At 35.8% G+C, this 15,946-nt stretch overlaps 2 protein-coding genes across 3 annotated transcripts in view; one reads left to right on the top strand and one right to left on the bottom strand.

Moving 5' to 3' along the window:
- The window catches only part of IRAG2 (inositol 1,4,5-triphosphate receptor associated 2), a 64,050-nt gene extending 54,026 nt beyond the window's left edge, over window positions 1-10,024 (top strand). For both annotated transcript variants that reach the window (XM_064284470.1, XM_064284471.1), the window contains one exon: window positions 163-10,024. In XM_064284470.1, the coding sequence (XP_064140540.1) occupies window positions 163-406 (244 nt within the window). In that variant the 3' untranslated portion in view covers window positions 407-10,024. The remainder of the gene's footprint in view (window positions 1-162) is intronic.
- DNAI7 (dynein axonemal intermediate chain 7) overlaps window positions 867-15,946 on the bottom strand; it is a 54,435-nt gene continuing 39,355 nt past the window's right edge. The window contains exons 8-14 of the mRNA XM_023554887.2: window positions 14,006-14,081; window positions 11,676-11,836; window positions 8,666-8,822; window positions 5,294-5,508; window positions 3,802-3,969; window positions 2,049-2,162; window positions 867-1,145 (exon numbers count right to left, since the gene is read on the bottom strand). Coding sequence (XP_023410655.1) covers window positions 867-1,145; window positions 2,049-2,162; window positions 3,802-3,969; window positions 5,294-5,508; window positions 8,666-8,822; window positions 11,676-11,836; window positions 14,006-14,081 — 1,170 coding nt within the window. The remainder of the gene's footprint in view (window positions 1,146-2,048; window positions 2,163-3,801; window positions 3,970-5,293; window positions 5,509-8,665; window positions 8,823-11,675; window positions 11,837-14,005; window positions 14,082-15,946) is intronic.

Here is a 15,946-nt window from a genome sequence, read left to right as displayed (position 1 = left end):
AGATTGTGGCCAAAGCCAAGATCATAACATGTAGTTTAATATAAGGCAGTTTTGGTGGTTGGTAGGGCACATCAATGACTAGATTGTATTGTTAGCAAAAGGAGTGTTTTTAATAACAAATTATTGGGATCACCAAATTCTGTATTTGTATTTTCCTTATAGTTATGACACAATAGCTTCCTGGGCAGCGAATCTCAAGACTTCCTTCGGAAAAGCTAATAAGGCACTCTGGATTTCTGTTGCATTCATTGTACTGTTTGCAGCTTTGATGAGCTTCCTCACAGGCTTATTTTTCCAAAAGCCTGTGGATGCTGCTCCCATACGGAATGGGGACTCCTGGATGTCTCTAGAACATGCCTTGTGGCCTTTTACCAAACTCCAACACAACGGACCACCACCAGTGTGACTGCGGCACATCTTAACATGTGCACTTTGATTTTTAAAATTTCAGTATCTGAACTCTGTGAATTAGTAATTTTTAGCTGGGAAAGGAGAGTATAGAACCAGAGGTTCTTCGCACAACCGTAAACTATTTTACATTCCCTTCTTTCTGCGATTACCTCTCCAACTTGAAATACAGGGGGAGGACACCTGCCTATAATCGTTTAATGAGCTTTTCAAGAAAGAAATATTATATATTGTTTTGTTTGTTAAAATTTATTGAAATAAAGATGCATTCAAATCTTCATACAGTGAAAGTTGAAATTCTCAGTAGGCCAAGTAGAATTAGTAGGGAAATAAAACACATCGTTTAAAGTAAAATTTGAATGTAAAATGCTGATTAGATTGTTATACTTTATTGAAAAAATACCTGATTTTTTTTTTTTTCCCCAAACTGCTTGATTCTTCAGATTTACCCATGGGGATTAAGAATAGCTGAGTAATCTAGTAGAGAGTAGCATCTGGCATACAGAATCAACAAACTGGCAGTTGGAACTCCTGATTTTCTCTATTGCTTCTCCAGAAGCAAAATCCTTCACCATGTGATACAGAGTAGAATGAAACTCGGTTTCCTCTTTAAGAGCTTCAGAGAATGTCTCGCTGTATTCATTGATCTTCAGTCTTTGTGCTCTGTCACCACTAAACATTAAAAGGGCCCAATCGGGATACTCGGTATCAGGTTCTTGGTTAAGGTGTTCCTTCACCTGAAGGAAAACAAAAAATAGAAAAAGCTAGTAACAGGTCCTCTTCTATTAGGTATTATGGTAGTAGAGTGTCATTTGAAGGGCTCAACGCAGTTCCCACAATTGCTAAAGTGAAAATCAAAATTTTTTTAATTGTGGTAAAAATATATGTACCATTTCCCATTGCAGCATTTTTCGCATGTACCATTCGGTGACAATTCCATTTATCATGCTGTGCAGCCATCACCACTAAAGAAACTTTCTCGATGTTCCATTATTAATTTTTTTATTATAAAACTATATCTTGGTGCATATAGAATTTATCTACATGTATTCATTCATTCAACATATATGTATGGAACACCTATCATGTGCCAGTCACTGTTCTGTGTCCTAGGGGTATGAGTGAAATAAAACAGACAGAAAAAAACAACTAAGATATGCTAATAAACAACAACAAAATCTGGTCTTCAAGGAGCTTATATTCTAGATGGGGAAAAAGACAAAAACAAATAATACAGTAGCTCGTTCAGAGGAAAACATCCATCAGTCAGCTTTTAGAATTTGATGATACCTTTCTTTACCAGAAAGTAGTGGATGTGTCAGAAAATGCTGGAGGCGAGAGTTTGTGAATTATAGATTTATTCACATTAAAGGCTTCCATTTATTCTTGTGTCAATGTAAAGAGATATAGGACGCCTGAAGCCAAGAACATTTGATACCATCATGGACAATGAACATATAACCTTTACATAGCTTGGTTTTATATTCTGACAAACTGAAAATATTTGAAGTTCGCAAATATATTTTGAATGTTAGTTTTTTTCACCTTTTTAAGAGGGGAAGCCATGATTCACATTAACTTTTGCTTTTGATTACCTTCTCTTGGAGGACAAAGTAGTTCGTGGGATTTTCATACTATACCTGAAAAACAACTTTGCTGGAATCACAACTTAAATTCCACTTGCTCCAACTAAATGCAAAAGCAGAACTTAGCAGGGCCATTTGTCGATAAGCTTTTAATTCTACCAAAGGAACCTGTCAGTATAAAAACAAGTAGAATTGATGATAGAGCCTCCTAACAAGTATCCCTTCCATCACTGCCCTCCTGTAGTCTATACTTAGAAGGATCCATTTAAAATGCTGGTAGAATTGCAGGCCTCTTCTCTCAAAACTCGGCAATGGTTTTCCCTTTCAGGGTAGAATGCAACATCCTAACAATGATCCAAGGACCTCCCTGATCTGACCCCCACCACCCCCCAGCACATACACACATCTGCCTCATTGCCTCCCTAACCTCATCTCCTCTCCTCTTCTGCCTTTGCTCTCTTAGCTCCGGGTTCCCTGGCCTCCTTGCTGTTCAATCCTCAGATACACCAGGCCACCTTCTCAGGGGTCTGCTGCAGCTGAGCTCTATCTGCAAGCTGCTACTCTTGATATCCACTTGGCTAAGTCCCCACCCTTAAGTTTTGCTCAAATATTACATTTTCACTGAAGCCCCTCATATCCTGTACAATATTGTAAGGTACCCCAGCCCCACTATTCCTGACCTATCTTTTTCCATAGCACTTATCTTTTAACATACTAGATCATTTATTTTTTATGTTTATTGCTTATTTCTGCCTTCCTCTACTATAAGCTCCTCATTTTATTCACTGATGTATGCTAGTCATCTAAAATAGGTGTTCAAAAATTATTTCTTAAATAGAATATTTTGGAAACTACACTACATTCAGCATCTGTAGAGTAAAAGCCAAATGGTTACTAAAACCAAAGTTTGTTTTCTTTTTTCCATGCATATATGTGCATAGCCAATCTATATGATTATTTTCTAATGTTATATGAATGTCTACCTATATTGTCATTTTCTGGTATATCCATAAACATGTTAATTAAAAATGGATTAATAAGCTTAAAAGTTAAGCTTGTTAAAAACACATGAATAGGTAGATTGATAGTTTTTTTTTTTTTTGGCTTAGAAAGCTTTTTATAAAACAGCCTAAGAGGTTCTTGAGTATAGAACTCTTCTGCCTACACAACACACCTTTCATGATTAGAAACTACTTTGTCTTCATTCATATATCACAAATGTTTGCTAAACATCTACTGTATTCCAGGAACATGCTAGGTGCTAGAAGAATCAAAAATAAGAAACAGCCCGTGTCCTCATGCGGCTCACAGTTTAACATGGAAGGATTTCATTTAACTAAAGACTTAAGAGTGACACGAAGCAGTATGCAGATAAGCAGGCAACTCCAAGAAACAGAAGGGAGTGGGTTTTGCACATCGGTGGTCCTTGTATGCGTTTAATTTTGCCTGACTTGTCATGTTTGGGAAAATGTGGTGTAATTTAGTGTTTTAAGAAACCTTATAGTCATGGAACAAAACATACAAAATGAGAAGTTACTCAGACTATCTCTGCACTAAACCAACCAGCGGTAGATATAATCCAGTTGTTAATATGAAGATCATACTAAAGGCTTACTTTCTTCAGAAAGATTATTAAACTTGAGAGGACCCTGGATATAGTTTCTGGCCTTGTCTTATTTATTCCTTCCTTTCTTCCTATAATCTAATAAATACATAAAATGCACGGTATACCTTAAGATTTATTTAAATATTAATACTTAACATCCTAAATGACCACTATACTAAATTTGGAAGGATTCATTCTTGCCTTATTGTTTACAACAACATAAAAATGAGAGTGTCCGGTAGGGAAGATATTCAATCCAACTTCTTTCAGTGCAATAATGAAAGGAATAGGAGTCATCCATTTTCCTTTCAAAATAGAGTCGTGCTCTTTGTTTTTTAGTTTGATTGAAGCTAACATGCAGAGGTTTTCCTAGTACCAATAAGAAAAAGAAGTTTTTATATAAGCAAGTTAAAGAAATTATTACTTTAGTATCATCCCAGATCCAGTCTTTTTGATCTTTACAGTGTTTTTTATTGTGTCACTCTATATAAAAAAGCATGCAGGGCACGTATATTTTAGGCCTAATCTGGAAGCTGTGCCACTAAATCTTTGTTACCTTAAATAGTTTATGCCATTGGATCACTTCCGACTCCTAGCCACCCTACAGGACAGAGCAGAACTGCCCCATAGGGTTTCCAAGGCTGTAAATGTTTACGGAAGCGGACTGCCACATCTTTCTCCTGAGGAGTGGCTGATGCCAAACCCACCACTGACCCTTTGGTTAGTAGCTTAACCTTTGTGCCACTAGGGTTCCTTAAACAGGTTACCTAATGCTTTTTTGGGCTATGTCTGAACAATAAGTGATTAGACCAAAGGATCTCTTAGGTCTCCTCCAACTTTATAACTTATGATCTAAGAATATGACATATATTGTTATTGAATTAAAATAGCAATTTGATGGCAACAATGACTAACTTTTCAGAATTATACTTTCAAATTTTTTTACACATTTAAGATTCAACATGATGCAAAATTACTATCCAATTTTAAAGTTTGGCAAAGTGGCAATTTGAAAGTGTACAGAGTTCCCATCTCTCATCTGGTATTAAAGTTTGGTGGTATTCCAGTCTTTTTGCTGTACTCATAAGGAATTCCAGGCTATCTTATTTTTTAAACAATTTTGTGGAAGTATATTTTACATTTCATAAAATTCACTCATTTCGAGTGTATGATCCAATGACTTTACCAAGCGGTGCAGCCTCACTGTCTATCAGTCTTAGAACATTTTCACCACCTCAGTGAGGTTCATTATGCCCATTTACAGTTAATTCCAGGCAACCACTATCTATTTTCTGACTCTCTAAATTTCAGGCTATGTAATTTCTGATGGATGAGCAATAGACGCTCATTCAGAGAGAGGCCAACCTCAAAGGAAATTTCAAATGGCTGGATCATAAAGATCAAGGAGTCTCTTTAGGGTGGATCAAAACTCTGACATTCATACTACTGCCATCAGGCTTGTAGCTTCATTAATTGATCTATCCCTAGTAACCTTAGAATACAAGTTTGAACCTTACATCTTACATATCATTGCCTATGTAATCAATTTCTATTTCATTTAGAAATTGCAGTGAAGTGTACATTTTATATGTATAAAAGACATTTCAAGACATAAATCAGCAGTGACTTACTGCTTTGATACACTCATATCCATCAAAGAGATTTATATGACTTTGACATAGCAGTAATTCACCTTAATTTGAATCTGAATCTCAGTAAATACTGTAGTTACAGTCAAAAGTACTTTATTCATTTCAAGTGGTCTTAGTTCCCATGACTGGTATGGCATGTTAATATGAGCATCTTGAATCAAGGTGATGGGGCCAAAGGCTTCCAGGTTGAATGTTACAAGTCTGTTTTCCGAATTATAATTTACACAACTGATGCCATCTGTTCTCCAATGTTTACCTTTGTAAGTGAAGAAAGTGACATTAGCTTCATTTTCCCTATTAAGAAAATAAGATGAAACCATCCAAATAAATGCAATGTGTATAAATTGACCTTTTACATTTAGAATAGAATCTCCACAAAAAGCTGACTTAGCTGAGAGTTTCCCTTGCCAGTAGGATCAAACCCAAATTTCTCAGCATGGTATGTAAGACCCTTCAAATGAAGCTTACCTCACGTTTCTGTTTTCATCCCCTGCCACTTCTCATACATCAGTTATCAGCCAGCCATACTTCTTACCCTACTCCATCAACATCATATACCTCAGTGCATTTGCATATGTAGTTCGTTCTTCCCACAGTACTCTTCCCCAATGTTTTAGAGAATCTCTTTTTTAAAAAAAAATTAAAATTCACCTATTTTAAGTGTACAGCTATTTTTAGTATATTTACCAAGTTGAGCAACCATCACACAATCCAACTTTAGAACATTTTTATCCCCCAGTAGGATAGCCATTATGTCCATTTATAGTTAATTCCCATTCCACCCTCAGTCCCAGGTAACCACTAATTTACTTTCTGTTTCTAAAGATTTGCCTCTTCTGGACATTTCATATAAACATAATCATACAATAGGTGGCCTTTTGCATCTCTTACCACTCAGTAATAAAACAACCCAATTTAAAAATGGGCAAAGGATTTGAATGAGAATTTCACCAAAGAAGATATACAAAGGCTGGTAAGTACATGAAAAGATGCTCAACATTATTTGTCATCAAAAAAAAAAAAAAAAAATGCCCGTTGTCCTCAAGTCAATTCCAACTCATAGTGACCCTACAGGACAGAGTAGAACTGCCCCATAGGGTTTCCAAGGGGCAGCTGGTGGTTTCAAACTGCTGACCTTTTGGTTAGCAGCCGTAGCTCTTAACCACTACGCCGCTAGGGTTTCCATTACAAAAAACAAAGGAATAAAGATTAAAAACACACTGAGATACCAACTCAAATCCACTAGAATGGCTATAATAAAAAAGATAACAAATGTTGATGAGGATGGAGAAAACTCAGGCATTACTGGTGAGCATGTAAAATGATACAGCTACTTTGAATAACAGTTGGCAGTTTTGTAAAATGTTAAACATAAAGTTACCTTTGGACCCAGCAATTCCATTCCTAGAAAAATGAAAACATAGCTTCACACAAAGGATTGCATGAAAATGTTCTCTTCATATTTTAAGGCCATGTTCAATGTTCTATCCTACGAGAAGTCGTCCTTAACTCTCCTAGAACAATCCAGTCACTACTTTGCTCTACAGCACTTTATATCTATTATAGCACCTTACTACTTTATGATGTTTTCCCCCCGTCTGCTTCTCCTACAATCTGAAAACTCCTAGATAAAGGAATTATGTCTCATCTGTCTCTATATTTCTTATTGTTTAGCATATTTATGGAACAAATGAATGAATCATTCATTCTCTTTCCAGAATAAATGCCCTCACCATTTCCACTTGGCTCTCCTTCCTCTTCTCATGTGGAGAGTCCCACTGCCCAGTTTTTACTATTAAATTCAATATAATAAATATAATTATATTGATAAACTAAGTTACTTATAACCCCCCTTTTGGTTCCTAAATTAACAAAATTATTTTAATTTGTAAAGATAAAAATTAAATATTTCATATAAATAAATTCTCCAAATTTGTAGTATTACCTGGCAGAAAGTTTCCCTATAGTTTAAAAGGAAACCCTGGTGGCATAGTGGTTAAGTGCTATGGCTGCTAACCAAAATGTCGGCAGTTTGAATTCACCACGTGCTCCTTGGAAACTCCATGGGGCAGTTCTACTCCGTCCTATAGGGTCACTATGAGTCAGAATCGACTTAAAGGCAGTGGGTTTGGTTTTTTTTCATAGTTTAAAAATTACCGGAAATTTTGAATATTTGCCCTTGTAATTACAAAGTCAAATTTTACACAAGTTGTATGTATTTCCATGAATCATATGGGATTACTAATCTTATCGAATTCTAATTTAGTATAAATAATTTTTAACGAGACACAAATTTAGGAACAGTACCATTAAATAATGGTAAAGAAAGTCAAGCCTCTAAAGCAGCATGAAAGGAAGAAATTACATAATTGTTCATTTTGACATATTTTATACTTAGATTTATTGTTAGAAATATACTGTTTTAATACATAAACTATTTCTAGAACATAAATAATATCTTGTGGCTGTCTACACGAGCAAAAGTGTTGAGCATTGGGGTATTTATTAAAAAGTTTAAACTACAAAAAAATTTACTCTTCTGGGTAGAAGTTCCTTAATTCTCTCCCCCAGTTACTAAATAAATAGGTTAAATAATAACTGTGTGCCCTAGTGAGCCTGTCTGTTCCTGACTTATCACCAAGTACATAAATCCCTTCACAAATAGATGGATCTAAAATAATTAATGTTTAAAGCAAAGCTATACAGCTTTCATCTAGAATCCTTAAAACTGCATACATTTAATTCACAAGACAGATCTTTCAAAGCTCAGCCAGCCTACCCAAAACTAGGTATTTTTTAATAATTAGAGAATCATTAGCTTATATCTCTATGGATACTCTGGTTTTAAGGATATTTATTTAATATCCTGCATAAGTAGCAATTTCCCATGGTTCAAGAATCAAAAATTATAAAGAGGCATACAGAGCCTAGTTTTCTTCTTACTCAGGTTTCCCATTTGTTCATTCCTCATGCCCAATAAGTTATATTTTATAGATCAATAATATTAAAATAATCAAATATTAATCACCCAGCCCAATCTGAATTTATTTGGTTATGTCAAGAGATAGTAGGCTTTCAATTTGTTTCTTCGTTTTTGATTTGCTAAACTGTTTTATATTTAGTTCCTTATTTTTTAACATTATGATATAACCATAAATTAACCGTTCATAGACTATGGCCAATAAAACACTTTAGGAACTAATAGTTATAACTCATTAAATTTAAAACTCCAACCCCTATTCATTTCCATCAAGAGCAAGCAAAACAAAGACCCCAAAATTGGCAAAGAAATATGTAAGATTAGAAACTCAGTTTTTATACTCCATTTTCTGTTTCAATTTGAAGATTTGTATTATTATACCTCTCTTCAATGATTATAATGATTACAGAAGCTGATAAAAGCATTGCTGTACCTTCAGGGTCCCACCTTGCAACCATGGGATCCTCAAAAAATATTACATTTTCTTGAACTTGAAGCATGACCTCTACAGGTGGAAAAGCATTTTCTGTTTCAAAGTCTTCTGTAGTTTCTGGAGGATATTTATATTTCTGTAATCCTTCTTTGAGTATCTTTTTAAAAAGGACCAAAACAATGCCAAGTTAGAAGCTGACTGGTAATAGCTAAAATGCAACTATCAATAAATAAGATTATTTTTAAGAACCATTGTAGTTTGGTCCCATTTATCTATAGGTTGACTAACCAAAATGTCACAACAAAATTAAAAAAGCATAATTGAGGAAAAAAACTGCTGAATATGGATGCAATTACAGAACCCTGCTATGGGCCGGGCTCTATGCTGTGGCTTATATTCCTCCAAGCAGTCCTACAATGCTGATATATTACAGAGAAGATAACTGAAACTTAGAGAAATCAAGCAATTAGCTAAAGTTTACAAAAGGACTTCAAGGAGGGACCAGAACTAAAAAATAGATCTACAGGCCCCTAAACGCCATGCTTATTTCACTATGTTATACTGCCTCCTTCGTGATCAATACACTTCCAATACCTTCATTACGGAGTGTGGGTGAGGAGTAAAATACCTTTTGAGAAGTACAGAAATGAATGGATGAAAATAAATTAATGGAACAGCAGATTCTTCTGGGATAAGGGAGATTTGTGTGTATCTGAATGCAGCAGAGAAGGATCCAGGGAAGGGGGCAAGATAAAAATGTTACAAAATAGATAAAGGATTGTGTGGGGCAAAATTCTAGAATAGGTGGGAGATCACTGAAAAGAGCCTTGAAAAAAAGGAGGAAGGCCTCTTTGTTGCAGGAAAGAAAGACAGGTGTGGAGGAGGAGACTTTGGGCCGAAATGGAGGGCATGGAATGATGGTATCAGAGCATTCTGACAAAATTCAACAATGGATCTTTGAATGGATGCTTGAAAACCCCAGCTCAGGCTGGGACCTTCCTACAGATAGAGTTCTGAAGGTCTACCTACGCCAAAGGAATATCTTTCTTGGACTAACCCCTTTCCTTCAGTTATCCCCCAAGTATCAAGGGCTGACTCAGATAGATTCTTCAAGGCGGCTGCAACAGATTATTTCCCCCATGCTTGCCCTAATACGCACATTCTCGATGGGGAAGAGAAAGCGGGAAGAAGGGCAATATTGTCCCCAAGGGGGTGAAAATTAGTTCTTTCTGGGCAGGTAAAAAGACCTTGCTCTTTTATGTATAAAATACCTATGTGCATACAGCACATGAAGAGATACATATGTGTGGTATTAAAAATTAATTGAAGAGCAATTAGAAAAAAATGTTGAGAAATACTGCTGTAATACAATATAGCTCTAGGTACTCAGTGGGTAGGATTGTGGGTGAGAAGTGCCTGGCAACCTCTATACATACTGTGCTAGAGGAGAGGAATGAAATGAAGGAAGAAAAGGAAGGAAGGGAGGAAGAGAGGGAGAGAGGAAAAGGAAGGGAAAGAAAAGCCTATGACAGCATAACCAGGTGTATATACCAAGTCAATGGTGAAATACACCAAGTCAATATTAGTGCTTGGGTCACTACTTATAGAAACAGGAATGAGAAAGTCCTTGAACCATGATCTAACAACTGCTATCACTAATATCCTTACTACTCAAAACGTGTTCTGTGCATCAGTAGTAGTAGCAACAGCCAGATCAGTGCTTCTCAAACTTTAATGGGCATATGAATTACTGGAGAATCTTGTTAAAAACTCAGCTTCTGATTCAGTAGGTTTGAGGTGGGGTCCAAAATTACGCATTTCTAACAAGCTCCCAAGTGATGCCAATACTGTTGGTCCATGGACCATACTTTGTATATAAAGGGTCAAGATCAGTGGTTCTCAAACTTTAGGGTATGTTTTGCTAAAATACAGATTGTTAAGCCTCACCTTCAGAGTTTCTGATTTAGTAGGTGAGGGATAAGGCCCATGAGTTCACATTTCTAACAAGCTTCCAGATGATACTGATACTTCTTATGAAGGGACCACAATCTGAAAACCACTGGTCCATACCAAAGTCAGCAAACTACAGCCCCTGAGAAATCCAGCCCACTACGTATTTTTTTGGAAAGCCTGGTGGGGTAGTGGTTAAGAGCTACAGCTGCTAACCAAAAGATCAGCAGTTCGAATCCACCAGGCGCTCCTTGGAAACCCTATGGGACAGTTCTACTCTGTCCTATAGGGTTGCTATGAGTTGGAATTGACTTGATGGCAACGTGTTTGGTTTTTTTTGATTTATGTATTTTTTGTTGTTGTGTTTGTTTTTCAATATAGTATTTTCAGTGGAAGTTGTCACAGCAAAACAAGTTCCCATTCAACAATTCCTACACATCTTGTTCAGTGACATGTTTACATTCTTCACATTGTATCATTATTCTCATTATTTCCATTGTAGTTGTTTTATCTAATTAATCTAGTCTCACATCCCCTTAACCTTCTTATCTATGCTTTAGAGTATTTGTTAACCATTTGGTCTCATACAGATGAATTTTTTTAATTTATTTACTTATTTTTGAGAACATACACAGCAAAAACAAAGTTAACTGGAACACAGCCATGACCGTCCATTTACATACAGCCGTTTTGACACAGTAGCCAAAAGGTAAAAACAACCCAAATGTCCACCAACAGATGAATGGATAAACAAGTATAATATTTATACACACAATGGAATATTACTGTGCCATAAAAAGGAATGAACTATTGATAAATGCTACTATGCAGGTGAACCTTAGCACCATCATATTAAGTGAAAGAAGCCAAACACAAATGAGTTGATTCCAACTCATAATGACCCTATAGGAAAGAGTAGAACTGTCCCATAGAGGTCCTAGGCTGTAAATCTTTACAGGAGCTGCCACTAAACTATACATTTTTAAATGGTTAATTTTATGTTACATGAGTTTTACCTCAATAAAAGAAATAAAGAGAGAGAGAGAGAGGATCCACCTACTTCCACAATCATCCAGCCATTCACCGGTTTACACTGTGGGGGAAGCTCCAAAATATCCACGTGGTACACTCCACCCAGAGTTGTGAATTGAAATAAATCAACCTCATTTGCTTCAAAAAATTCTGGCTTTTCACAAGAATTCTCTAGCAGCAACAATTGTGCTACAATGAATCAGATTAACACAGTTTCTAAATAGATCATAACTTTTTTGTATTTTCTTAAGAGGAAATGAAAAAGTATTAGTAAAATAAGTTTCTAATTAACTGGTTACTAAAATTTTTCAAAAAGTGGTTAACTCACAACTATTAATAAGGCTAACCATGGAAATACGACTAGGTGTGTGTAAGGGTAGGGTGCCGGGGAGAGCTTCATTTATAACTCATAGCCTAACATTTTAGGAATTTTTATACAATAAGCAGGTTCTACTTCTATAATAAAAATTTTTAATCTATTTTTATTAAAGATCAAAAATGGTTTAACATAAAATTCAATAATTGTCAAAATTAATTTCTTGAAGTCTAACATTATGAGGTTAAAAATCTAAGTTAAAAAAAAAGAAAAATGGTGGGGAGAAAAAAACAAATTTTAGTCCATATATGTAATTAAAGCTATGTTTTTCCCCCCAACAAAAATAGGCCCAGCTCATAGAAAAACAGGGATGGAGGACTGAAAGAGAAGAAACTGGATTGTTTAAACTCTCTGGTTCACAAAAGAATCTAGAAGTTCTATGATTTCAAAATTCTCTAGGGCATAATCACAGGGAATATGTGAAGTCACACATCCTACGGACCATTCCCAGCCCTCTTTCAATATAGTATAGTGGTTAAGGGGAAGTCAGACTGCTTACAGGTTACACCTTTTACTAGCTGTGTGACCTTGGCAAAATATACTAATTAACATCTCTATCCTCAGTTTCTTCATCTACAAAATGGGAACAATAATAGTATCTATCTTACAACATTTGACGGAAGAGTGAGTTAATGCATGTGAAGTGCTTAGAACTGGTACCAAATTCAGGAATTCTTAGTATTATCATTTATTATTACAATTTTCCTGTCACATAAGAAGCAGCACACTGAGCTGGCACTAAATTTCACATATGGAGATCAGGCACTGAAAATTAATGGAAATAACCAAAGAAAATTCCAGTTAAGCAATTACCCATTTTACCTTGGGTACATTCAACAGATTCCATTCTTTAATTAATTTTCAAATGTATTTAATTAATGATCCATTTACCTGGAAAGAAAGCAAGAAAGAATACTGTGTAGAAACTTAGATCTTTGTGGTAGATATTATTTTGTGATCATCAAGTAGAGATGCTAGGTTTTACTGACAGAGGTTCATCACCTGACTGTAGTGTCATATTTCTAACAGGAAGAGTATCTGGTAAGGGTTATCAAAAAATTATAAAGATATAAACCTTGGTGGCTTCTGACGCAAATAAAAGTATATTAGAAAAAGTAAAGAAGCAAGCAAGGGACTTGTTATGAAAAATATGCTAAGAGATATTTAGAAAATAGATTCCTTAGGAGTTATTGGCACAGATGCATATAAATCCCAAACTAAAAGGTTTACAAATTAGACACCACTATCATTTTCACAAGGAGTCCAGGTGGCACAGTGGTTAAGGATTCTGCTGCTAACCAAAAAGGTGGGAGTTCGAACCCACCAGCTGCTCCAAGGGAGAAAGCTGTGCCAGTCTGCTTCCATAAGAATTATGGAACCCTAGGGGGCAGTTCTACTCTGTCCTATAAAATTGCCATAAGTCAGAATTAACTCGAGAGAAATGGGTTTGAGTTTATCATTTTCACATTTGTAAACTGTATCTTAATTGCTATTTTCCAGGAAAAAAATTCAATACAAAAAAACTTAGGAGTGTTGAGGAAGTCCCAATTGAGTATGCTTGTGTTTATTGTAACAATGTAATAATAAAATATTGGAAATAATCTCACTTTCTATAAATAGGGATTTAGTTACATAAATCCTGTTTTAATGCTGGAATGGAGTGTTAATACAGCTACTAAAAAAAAAGTGAGGTTACCAGTGTTCTAACTTAGAAAATGTCCACTTGTTAGATAAAAAAAATAATTTTCAACAAAAACATTTACATGATAGGCTCTCATAGTTCTATTAAAAATCAGAGCGAGAAAGAGAAGATAAAAGAAACCTGTTAATACTGGTTATCTCAGAGGACGGATTATGGAAAATTTTCACTTTAAATCTATTATTCCAAAGTCTGATTTTTTTTTTAAATGACTATGCATTTCTTTTCTAAGCAGAAAATCCCAATAAAGTTAAATTCTAAAAATGTTAGTTTAGAAGAATACCTGCTGAAACTGTTTCACTTAATAATTTCATCTCCACTTCAAATTTCATGGCTTCAGATTCTTCCTCAACAGACCTCTATGAAAAACACATAGAAGATGCGTGTGATCATCAGTGTTTTAGCTAAGAGTCATTCTCTTGTGGTTCCAGTTCCCATCTCAGGTGCCCGGTGCCTTCACTGTAGGCCCCAAACTCACACTTGCTCTGGGATAGAACGGGATGAGAAATCAGTATTATAAAAAGCAATTTAAAAAAGAACAAATCTCCACAGAACTTTACGAGGACAGGGGCTAGCCTGCTCAGATCTGCTGCTAGAAACCCTCAAATTTAAAATATAGAGACTAGTGAGCAATGCAAGCTATAGGAAATATTATTTTTATTTGCATTTTTGTTTTAGCCAGTGGGTAGATTTTACTTGATTTTGACAATCAGTTCTGTTAGAGCAATTCCAAAGCCTGCTTTTGGGTAAGCCTCTCATGGAAATTAAAAATGCCATGCACCAAGTAATGTAGATGACATTATTGCATTTTTTTCTAGTATAGTGAAATGAATACTGCAATAAGGGCTTATAAGATCTTGACTTTATATCTAAATGTCACTAACTTACCTCTGTGACCTTGAGAAAGTGACTTAATCATTAAAATCTGTTGCCATCAATTGATTCTGGCTTATGACAAGCCTGTAGGACAGAGCAGAACTGCCCCATAGGGTTTCCAAGGCTGTAATCTTTACAGATTTTTTTTTACAGAAGCAGACTGCCACATCTTTCTCCCATGAAACAGCTGGTAGATTTGAACTGCTGACTTCTCCATTAGCAGCTGAGCACTTAGCCACTAGGAACCCTTCACTTAACAATTATGGTCCTCAAATTCTTGATTTAAATGACAACAAAAAAATATTTTGGGACTATGTACCCTACAAGGGGCCCTGTTGGTGTAGTGGTTGAAGCACTTGGCTGCTAACTGCAAGGTCAGCAGTTCAAACCCACCAGTGGCTAAGCAGGTGAAAGATGTGGCAGTCTCTGTTCTATAGGGTCACTATGAGTTGGAATCCACTCAATGGCAATAAGTTTGCTTTGGTTTGGTATATACCCTACGGTGAGATATTTTGCAGATTCATCACTGTTCTTTATTGTTGCATAGTATTCCACTGTATGTACCATAATTTGTTTATCCATTCATCTGTTGATGGGCACTTAGGTTGTTTCCATCTTTTTGCTGTTGTGAATAATGCTGCAATAAACATGGTGTGCATATATCTACTTGCGTGATGGCTTGTATTTCTCTAGGGTATATTCCTAGGAGTGGGATTGCTGGCTTTTATGGTATTTCTATTTCTAGCTTTTTAAGGAGGTGCCATATCAATTTCCACAGTGCTTGTACCATTTTACATCCCTATCAGCAGTGTATAAGAGTTCCAATCTCCCCAATATTTGTTATTTTGCTGGATTAGTGCCAGTATTGCAGGGTGAGATGTATTTTGTTGTAGTTTTGATTTGCATTTTTCTAATGGCTAACGATTGTATTTACTTATGTTTGTTAGCTGCCTGAGTGTCTTCTTTGGTGAAGTGTCTGTTCATATTCTTTGTCCATTTTTTAATTGGATTATTTGTCTTTTTGTTGTTGAGGAGTTGCAGTATCTTACAGACTTGAGATTAGATCCTTACTGGATATGTTGTAGCCAAAATTTTTTTCCCAGTCTGTAGGTTCTCTTTTTCCTCTCTTGGTAAAATCTTTTGATGAGTTAAGTGTTTAATTTTTAGGAGATACCAGTTATCTAGTTTCCCTTCTGATGTTTGTGCATTGTTAGTTATGATTTGTATTCTATTTATGCTGTACATTAGGGTCCCTTGCATTGTGTCTAGGCATTCGGCTGCTAACCAAAAGAGAGGAAGTTCGAATCCACCAGCCACTCCTTGGAAACCCTGTGGAGCAGGTCTGCTC

Source organism: Loxodonta africana, chromosome 4 (genome assembly GCF_030014295.1).
Source record: "Loxodonta africana isolate mLoxAfr1 chromosome 4, mLoxAfr1.hap2, whole genome shotgun sequence".
In the NCBI taxonomy this organism is placed as follows: Eukaryota; Metazoa; Chordata; class Mammalia; order Proboscidea; family Elephantidae; genus Loxodonta; species Loxodonta africana.
The sequence above is the reverse complement of the archived record's forward strand: the minus strand, read 5'-3'. Positions and strand labels throughout refer to the sequence as shown.